Raw genomic sequence first — 10491 nt, 5'->3', positions numbered from 1 at the left:
CCAATATCATCTAACTTAGACTGAGGTGTTGGAAGGCGTGTTGCACTGTTTAAGGATATCCTTATCATATTTTTGCTTATTGGGGAATAGGTTGTGAGCGGTGCATGTGGCTGATATCTAGAGAATGTAATTTATTTCCCCTAAGTCGGTCATGGAAAATTCCTAACTAAGGTAGGAGATAACATGTTGAAGTAATCCAATATAGGAGGATATGAAGATAATTTCTCCAGCATACAACACGATATACGCACATGATTGTCTCTATTGGTAGATAGATAGAGAGGTGTCATTGTGCGTGTGAACAAAACCCATTCAACTGATTAACCAAGCAAAATGCAAAAACCTAGCCTTAGGAGGCTGGGGAAAAAGGGGGGGAGCATTGTAGGTGGCATACATGATTCGGGTAGAGCATGGTTTATGAAAACGAGGGGTTGATGCATGTAAACAGTCTTGTAAAGATGCCCATGAAGAAAGACATTTTTACCACCAAAGTGGTGGGTAGGTACGGTTGTTACGAATGGATAGGGGGAAGACAAATGAAAATGGATGAGAGAAAGGATATGTATCATGGTAATTGCCAAGGAAACAATAAGAATGAGTTTGTTGAGGGGTCATCAAGACATAGGTAAAGGAAGTTTGTTAAAAACGATGTGTTGAGAGAGTAAATTTTATTGGTTTTAAGGTCAAGACATTGGAATCTAACGTGGTTGGATGGATATCCAAAGAAATTGCATGGAGTGGTGCAAGGTTTTGATTTATGTGATGGGTTGAGGTGAGAGTAACATAAGCATCAAAATATTTTGATGTGTTTATATGTGGGGTGTTTTTGAAAAAATTGGAAGAATGGTGCGTCATTATTTATCAAAGATGAGGGAAATATGTTTTGGAGGTGGTTTGTCATGACTAAAGCATCGATCCAAAAGAAATAGGAGGAAAGTGGGAATTGAGAAGAAGACTACATGTGACATTACTGCTTTGTTGAGATGTACAAGGGCACAAAAAAACAAAAATTGATGTTTTTTGTTTAAATAAAGAATGGAAAAGATTGTTGTTATATTCACCTTGTTTTCACATTGAATGGAATTTATTGTCGAACCTATTTGATTTTGGACATAGTTGGCCCAATTTTGGCATTTTGTCGACATGAATAGTTGAGAAATTTTTGGCCTTTTTATTTGATTAAGTTTTAATTAAATAAATTTTCTAAAATACCAACATGAGCTTCAATAGTCATCAAAGCAAATATCGCATCAACGAGTTGAAGTGATTATAGATTATAGATTAAGTTACCAAATTAACATTTTCATAATAATAAAAGGTACAAAAACAATCACCTAGTCTTTATAGAACTCCGAACCCGTTGTAGCACACGCACAAACTCATAAAACAGCGAGAAATCCAACCCTGCAAAGCTTTCACTTTCAGCAGCAGCCATGGTAACACTTTTTGGAGCATAAGTATACGGGTTTTGACATATTATAAAATCAAAAACACCAAACTTCTTTATCAAACTTTCAAGCTTTGTACTCGATAGCTTCTGAATATTTTCAATCTGCACCAATTCCCCAATCTGATCCGAATTCTCCCACCACTGCTTCAAAATCTTCCGTTTTATTTCCGATGGCTCGATTGAAACAACCGCCTTCAACCGAATCCCAAGCCGATTCAAAGCAATCTCCGCCCCTCCAACTCCACTGTAAATGGAAAGCACAGTCAAACCTTCCGGAAACATCGACTTCAAAACAGATAAATGATACCCTAAAGCATCTATCTGGAAAGAATGTTTCAAAGACTGCAGCCTTTCTCCTAAACACAACCCATCTGCCCGAGTATGATACCTCGGGTACCCGAGAATTTTCTCCACGGATTCCGGTTCGATCGGGGCGACCCGGTTACGACCCACCCACATAAGATTCAAGGTTTTACATTGGTGAAGAAGGTCCTTTTGTTGTTCAACAGAAAGAACACCTTTTGAATTGACCAATATGTTTTTGAGCCTATCACATAGCTGTGTGATTCCAATGGTTTCAGAATTGATACATGTCAACTGTTTTCTTGTATCCCATGAAGGCCAATACTTTTTTGTTTCTGGAATCGCGTCTTCTATTGTCATTGGTGGTTTTGGGAGGATGTGAAAGCGGTTTTCAGTTGGGAGATTGTGTAGATACCCTTCTTTCCTACTCAAAGCTGAAAAAAACTGAGTGTTGACAAATTCAGGCTCGATTGCGTATAAAAACTGGGAGATTTTGACCCATGAATCATGGGATAAGTTCATGACATTTCCATAGAAAAACAATGGAGCTTTTGCTACCATTTGGTCAACACTGGTGCATGAAGCGGGTTGAATTAATTTAGGCACTCCAACTGCTGCCATGCGTTTTTGTTTATACTTGAGTTGTCTCTGTAAAACCTTGGAACTCATGGGTTTTGATGCACTGCGTGCTGGTGTAGAATAACTATTCAGGTCTTCAAATTCGGGTTTTGGTTTTTGTAATAAACTAATTTGTTCATCAATGTTTTCCTCTTTCGGTTGTTTTGAGTTGAAGCTGTTGATAGTTTCAGTTTCTTTGATCTTAGAAGCTGCAGCCTTACTACTTTCTTCTGTTCTTAATGCTAGATTAGTATAAAAGTTGGCATCTAGGACATTTTTTGCTCCCATTGATGAAGACTTGAATCTATTTCCATACATCCATGAGTTGTCTCCAAATGATAAAAAGGGATCCTGTGATTGTGGTCAAAGTCAAACCATGGTTAAATAACATAACGCAAAACTCAAAACTCATCCATGGAGATGAAAGTAGTAAAAAAAAATAACTGATAACCTCTTCGTTCTTGATGTTAGGGCCATCCATTCGATCACAAACAATGGATTCAGCAAGCTCTTGTATGGAAACTTCAGCACCTGATAAAAAAAAATAAAAAAAAAAAAAAAAAAAAAAAGATTAATCAAATGGTGATATTTTTTACAGAGAGATTTGATATTATTATGTGAAATATTCTGAAGATATACATACTCACCATACTTCTCAATGGCTGCAGAGATTTCTTGTTCAGAGAAGCCGATTTGAAGCAATCTTAATGTCTTGTCCATTGTTCCAAACAACGTCTCTGTGGTGGCTTCCTGCTAATTTTAAGCTGAATTAATGTAAAATTTTGAGAAAAGTTATTGTGAAATGGAAGTTGAAGAACCTCATTCTTTGTTTCATGGATCTTGTTTGAATCATCTGCATTAGCTAACTGAGCAGCAAAGATGAAATCTACAAGTTCGTTAACAGGGGCATCTTCTCCTATTAAGAATCATGAGAAGAATAATAAATTGGTAAATATGTTTTTATATGATTTAAAATAAGTACAAATTACAATACCAAGTTTGTTCATTGCAAACTCGACTTCCTCAATAGTGAAGTTCATCATTAGTAAGGAAGCCTTTTTGTCATCAATGCCATTGCAACCTTCATCAAGATCCTGCATAGTAAATACTTTTAGCAGATTTATTACAAAATCTGATGAAGATAAAACTATCAACTATAATGGAATCATTTTCTACACATATTGATAAAAAAATAAAACATCAAAATCAGTATACCAGAAACTTACCTCTTTTACAGAAATATTTCTAGGGTTAGTGCTCCGACTACTTACATCCTGTTCATCACCAAATAAGCAGTCCAGGGAACCAGATGATTCTGAATGTGATATAAGAATAGCCTGTTGGATTTCACATACAAGGTCAGTTTCGTCATTTCAAGATAATAATAAAAAATGGCAAACGAAACATGATCTGTAAAGAATCAGTCTTTTTACAAGGTCAGGTGATGATGTTTACCTTCCTTTTCCCACCACCTGGAGCTGACTCATCATTTTTATCCAGCACTGAGCCATTAGCAGAATGCAATGATTTGGGATTTGATTTTTGAAGAGCCTGTTTCATTAAGAAAATGATCATCAAAATCATGTCCTTAAACTCATAACAATTTAAAAGACTACTTACAGTGTATGCAATGAGTGTCTCCAATAATAAATCCATATTATCTTCTCCTACATTACAGGATTTAAATTCAGATCTCAGACAAAAATTTCAACTATATCTCACTACAGAATTCCAGTTTGTTCATAATGTATGTACCATTTTGTCTGATAGCTTTGTCAATGAGATCTGGTGGAAATCCCATTCCTAGAAGAGATGATCTTATATTGCTTCCAGATGAGCTGGCACCATTGTCCTGCATAAAAACATAAAAAGGATAATAATTGATAAGAGAAATAATAACTGTAACATACAAAATTACAGGCATATATACCCCAACATGTCTTGAGTACATGTTCTCGCATGGGAAACCGTTGTAATTTATTGCCTCTGCTTTTGTGATGGTTTCAGGATCAGGCTTAAACTCATCTTCACTATCTGATAAATTAGTTATTTCATACTGCACAATTAAAACAACAAAAAATCGTTATAAAACAAAATACTGCATGATAAAAAGTCTCTGACTAATTATTTTGCATACCATTTTCACATGAAAAGAAGCTGAAACTGGAAACTGGCAAGCTTAAAATGTAGCTTTCTTTCAATCTCTGCAAAAGTAGCAACTGGTATACCTTATAAGCTTAAAGAACAACATGCAAATCATTAGTCTAAAAAGATCTGTAAGAAATTGGGACTATAAAACCCTAATTTCTAACATAAGCATTTGCAAAGTAAAAGAAAAGACGAAGTCAGCAAACAAACAAAATGTACAAACGAAATGCATTAATAAAGAAATAAAAATAAAAACTTTAGCATTACATGAAATTAACAAACTCGAAACCATGGAAACAATGCTTCGTCATGAGTGAGTTTACAAGACGCCAAGAAATCGGCTAAGAAATTAATTTAAAAAAAAAAAAAAAAAATCGAACGAACGCCAACTCAAAAAGTTATTAAATCGACATTGAACTAAAATTCAGCATACGTTAAGAATTGGGTCGATGAAAATTCGTTGGTAATGAATGTTGGGGCGATCAGAGTGTACCTTGATCGGAGCTATCACCGGAGAATGTTTGTCGTAACGGAGAATTTTGAGGTTAGGGGTGTTGAACACGTGAGGAGATGGAAAACACAAGTACTTGTGTTGTGGAGTTTGGGGAAAATCCTAGAACCCTATATTATGCTTTTAATTTAGATAAACACTTGCACTGCTGTTAGACTTCCAAAACTAACCCTTTAACTTCCATAAACTGTTTTTTGCTTTGATAATATTTTGTGTTTCAAAGAACAAATTTTAAACCCCCGTAAAATTTAACTTTTTGTCTAAAAATAATCAAACTTTGTCTCTCTAAAAAAAAAAAAAAAAGTGAATGCGAGAGAACATAACTTACATTTTTGTCATCATTTGTGCAAAATGTATAATTTTTTTTTTTTGAGATATTCAAAAAATATCAGTAGAAAGTAGGGATGACAATTATGACACGACATTAAACAAAATTGAAACCAAACTGAAATTCGAATTTGTGTTCGTTTCAAGTGTAAAAAACACGATGTTGTGTCGTGTTCGTGTTCAAAATTCAACACGAAATTGACACGGTTTAACATTTATTTGTCGTGTTTTCGTGTTTGTCGTGTATAATTAAAAATTAATTAAATAAACTAATTCTTATTTTATGTTATCTTTGTCGTGTCGTATTGCGTTTGTCATTTTTTAATTGGTTCGTTTTCGTGTTAGTTAAAAAAAACATGACATCGTGTCGTGTCGTGTTACATAAATATGTGTCGTGTTGTTTCAGACAAAAACACGACACAATGACTGGATTGCCACCCCTTCTAGAAAGTAAAAGTATGTGTCTATGTAACCATTTTTTTCAGCATTTATCAATATAATCATAGATTTCGAAATATGTATTTTTGACAAGGATTAAGAATATTGGGTTTTGGAAACAGTGCATGTCAAATTTTGAACAACCATTTTTTTATTTCCTTTATAAATGTTTAAATATGGTTATGAAAATAAAAATAGAAAATTAAATATTCTTCTACTTTTTATTCCTGCTATCTTTTTAACTAGTTAAGATGTTGACAATTGTCATTCAGTTTAATTTAAATTTGATTGGGAAGTTAAATTTATAAACTTGTTATCATCTTAAATAAGTAGGACGAAATATAGGAACAAAAGGTAGGAGAATATCAAATTCCTTATAAAACTATCACTTTTTATCTTTGTAGACTACATTTTTTTTTTGAAATAGTCAAATATTATAAAAAACACTTTAGCGAGGAGCTAGAGAAAAAAACCAAATTACAAAATGTTAAACGGGTTGTAACCAACAAACTCAATTACAAGAGCATTTAGAATTTCTATTAGTAAACCACAAAAAAGAAAACTCCTTGATTGAATCAACAATAATGTCTTTTTTTATCTTCTTGCTTCGAAACACCTAATCATTTCTATATCTCCAAAGAAACCAAAGCGTAGTAGGGACGACCACCTCAATCATACTTATCTTTTTCGCAGGAATAGGGATATCATCAATCGAATGGGATAAAGATAAAGGAGATTCTCGGCATATAAGGGAAACATCTATCCAATAGAAGATTGCGTCCCAAGTTCTGGCAGCAACCTCACACTTCAAGAACAAGTGATCCAGTTGTTCTACCTCCAACTCACACACCGAACAAATAGTGAAAGGAATGTCAATACCCCGATTACCTAGATTAATCTAGTAGGAAGTCTATCCAGACAGAAGCCAAACAAATATGTTAACCTTACAAGGCACAAATCGATTCCATCGAGTAGGTGTACCACTAGACGGAAGTATATTGTTATCTATCCATTTTCTATTTTTCGCAACTGTAAAAATCCCCGCATCACCTATATCCCACCACCATTTATCATCAGAATTGGAAAAAGTAACACTTTCAAGAGCCTCCATTAACCTTTGATATTGCAAATCTTCCTCTCCATCCCTTATTAAACGACGCCATTGCCAAATCCATTGATACTCACGCCTTCTATCCAAAATAATACAATATTGTTGTGTTTCAAGTTGAAACAAAGGAGGGAAACACTCTCTTAACGTTTGATTTCCCAACCAAAGATCCTTCCAAAACATAGTTCGAGAGCCATTACCAAGTCTTCTTTTCAAACCGAATGAGTGATAATGTTTTTCTCATGCAACTGATTTATAACTTTGAGAATCTGAACCCAAGTAGCATTCCCAGGAAGTTTGTTTGACTCCAAATCAAAGCCACCATTATTCTCATACAAAGCTTTTATGACTTTTATCCAAATTTGAGAATCACCATTAATAAAACGCCATTTCCATTTTTATGACTTTGTAGACTACATTAGTTTGAAGAAAAATAACATAACTCTCACCTAACATTGTTATTAATACATCAATTCTTACATGTTATTAATGGATCCACCTAACTCGTCACTATATAAAAATTGACACGATTAATCCATGATGTTAAATGATGGATAAGAAACATCGAATGGAAGGTTGAGATTAAAGAGTTAGATTTTTTATCATGGGGATATGAATGGTGAAAGCAGGAGTTGATTTTGAGAAATCAAAAATTGTATATGACTTTTCTGAATTTCGGTTAAAAAACTTGAAGATAGTCGTACAATCACCTATTAAGGAAAGTGGTATATTCCTGAATATATTTGTCAAACAAAAATAGATCGGTCATAAGAAAGTTAAGTTTCATAAGGATGAGTAGTTAATTTTATGTATTAATTTTCTTTGAATGAAGTTTTGTATTCGTGAAATATTCACATACTAGTTGTAAGACCCGTATGTTATACGAGTTAGATAAAACAAAAATTAAATAAGAAGATTTAAACAAAATTTTATTTAAATTTGAAAGTTTAGATTTGAAATTTAAAAATTAAAATTTGAATTTAAAAGGAAACATATTAAATACTATATAAGTTGTAATATTGTAAATTATTGGTTATTTTCAATTAAGACAAATATTTAATTAAGAAAAGATAACAAAAAAATGAGAAAATCACAAATGGAAAAAACATTTATTCAAAAATACCAAAAAATGACATGTGTCCAAGTTAATGAGAGAGTGAAATGTGGCAAAATTATTTTCATTTATTAGGGAAGATTTTGAAACACTCCTTGTATGTGCTACAATTAATTAAGTTATATTTTGATAGCATTTAATCATTTAAAATATTAATTGCAAAAGTTAGGTCCCACAGTTTAGCAAAATCAATCCAAGTTTACAATTTTAGTATACGAGGGTGTACCAAAGGTCTTCTAAACCAGCAGTATCAAGTGTTGAAATTTCCTTATTGAGGTTGAGGGTTCAAGTCTCGTTGTAGACATATATGAAAATAAGGAGTAGTTTATGAGTAAATTAGGATTTGTCGTTTCAATATATATATATATATATATATATATATATATATATATATATGTGTGTGTGTGTGTGTATGTGTGTGTGTGTAGAGAGAGAGAGAGCCAGATTCTTTTGAGAACCAAAAGATTTGTGAGAACTTGCAAACTCATAATCAGCTCAACATTTTTCAACACCAAAAATACTAATATTCTCCAAATGGTGCGGTTAACCCATATCTAGGCTCAAAAAAAATTGACGAATTTTTTTGTATGGCTGTTGATGAACACAATCAGCAGTCATATGGACTGCTGATTGTGCACATCCGCAATCCATATGACTGTTGATTGTGCTTATCAGCAGTCCATACGACTGCTGATTGTGCATACATGAAAATTTCGAAAATAAAAAAATTGTCAAATCTTTTTTTGAGCCTAAATATGGCTTAGACGCACCATTTGGAGAAGATTGGTGTTTTTGGTTTTAAAAAATGATGAGTTGATTATGAGTTCGCAAGTTCACACACTTTTTTTAGTTCTCACAATAACTCAACCCTATATATATATATATATATATATATATATATATATATATATATATATATATATATATATACACACACACACACACGGGGGTGTATAGTTATATAAAAACCATATCACAAGGAAAAACAATTTCATCATTGTGTATCTAATCTTGCATCGACCAATAACCCTCTTGTTCTTTTACTACTAGTACATGTCAAAATATATAGTGTCAGGATTAGAGAGCCTAGTGAGTAAACTTAAAGTCAATGTTCTTGAATGGAATTTGATAATGGGAATAATCCAATTTCAATTTCAAACTCCCAAAAGAAGTCTCAAAACCTTTAAAAATGTTTGTAATATAGTTGGGAACAAGGAGCATATGTGGCATCCCTATTTTCACGGTCAGAAAAGACATTTTTATTTATTCTTATTTTAAAACATAGTATTCTTTATATTGCGGAATTTGTCCCATAAAAAGTATTTCCGAAGAAATGTTTTTCATTGAATATTAAAAACTTAGGATGGCATAACTGAGACAAGAAACATAAACATAAACGTATTCACTACATGCCTTACAACATCTTTCATACTATGACATATATTTCATCGAATCTCTCATCGGATCCAAACATCATTATCGTTGTATTGCTTCCTGTGATACAAAGAAACTGGGTGGGTCAGGTTGGGAAACCTGGTAAGTACATAGGGTTTTCAACGCACAATATTATAATCTTTTATCATATATTTTTCAACAATCAAATAAACCAGTCTTCCATTCCCGTTATCCTCACTTCCTAATCCTTACATAATGATCTCGAGGGATCTCTCCTGAAGGATCTTTATCAATAGTGGTCGTCATCTATTCTTACTTAAACATCTAGCACAGCAGTACGATATTACTTTTGATAAACACAGTAGTATGATAGTACTTTGGGTAAGCACATCAGTACAATAATACTTTGGTCATAGCACAACATGTCACAACTTATTATTTTGCACAACCCTTTACTAACTTATCTCAACCTCTTATTTATTATTCCACATAGCCCTTCACTAACCTATCATAGCCTCTCATTTATTACTCCACACAACCCTTCACTACCCAATCATCTTTTAAGTATGATAAATATATAGTTTAATCAAGTGATAGATATATCATGTTGCACATATATATTAAGCACATCTAAACAACACACATAGGGTTGTAAACGAACTGAACGTTCAGCGAACTGTTCGGCGGGAAGTTCGTGTAACGCCCCGTTCCTGGTACGTATTTAATTTATTAAAATGTTCATTTTGTAAGAGCTATTCGACGAGTTGGTAGCCCTAACTCGTCGAGTAGGTGCCAGCTTGGACGCGAGATTTAAATGGTCTACTCGACGAGTCCAAGCCTGGACTCGGCGCGTAGGTCCGTCAGGAGGAAACCCTAATTTTCAGGGTTTGCACCCTATTTAAGCATCATATCTGGCCTCCACCCCAGCCTCCATCGAAACCCTAATCCGCCATAAGTGATCTTGAGCTAGTTCTTGCCATTTTTGAGTGTTTTTGTGCATTGTGAAGCTTGTGGGAGAAGAAGAAGAAGATAGAAGGCTCAAAGAGGAAGAAGTAGATCGAGGAGCTACACTTCATTTA

At 33.6% G+C, this 10491-nt stretch overlaps 1 protein-coding gene across 4 annotated transcripts; it reads right to left on the bottom strand.

Moving 5' to 3' along the window:
- Positions 1 to 1256: 1256 nt before the first annotated feature.
- DRM3 (S-adenosyl-L-methionine-dependent methyltransferases superfamily protein) lies at positions 1257 to 5153 on the bottom strand. Of its 4 annotated transcripts, none has more exons than XM_079075026.1 (12): positions 5013 to 5153; positions 4509 to 4590; positions 4302 to 4427; positions 4127 to 4223; positions 3992 to 4038; positions 3827 to 3922; positions 3598 to 3708; positions 3366 to 3465; positions 3190 to 3287; positions 3019 to 3124; positions 2823 to 2902; positions 1257 to 2722 (listed from the first exon to the last, which is right to left on the bottom strand). In XM_079075026.1, exons 2-12 carry the CDS (start codon positions 4509 to 4511, stop codon positions 1331 to 1333), a joined length of 2256 nt encoding a protein of 751 aa, XP_078931152.1. In that variant the 5' UTR covers positions 4512 to 4590; positions 5013 to 5153; the 3' UTR covers positions 1257 to 1330. The 4 variants fall into 4 exon arrangements, with proteins under 4 accessions (XP_078931152.1, XP_078931155.1, XP_078931153.1 ...); XM_079075029.1 differs by having other exon boundaries at positions 3019 to 3121; positions 5013 to 5152; XM_079075027.1 differs by having other exon boundaries at positions 4509 to 4575; positions 5013 to 5152.
- Between the last annotated feature and the right edge of the window lie 5338 nt (positions 5154 to 10491).

Source organism: Lactuca virosa, chromosome 1, assembly GCF_052849685.1.
Source record: "Lactuca virosa cultivar CGN04683 chromosome 1, Lactuca_virosa_CGN04683_v6, whole genome shotgun sequence".
In the NCBI taxonomy this organism is placed as follows: domain Eukaryota; kingdom Viridiplantae; phylum Streptophyta; class Magnoliopsida; order Asterales; family Asteraceae; genus Lactuca; species Lactuca virosa.
Note: the sequence above shows the minus strand (reverse complement) of the source record. Positions and strands in the feature narration are given on the sequence as shown.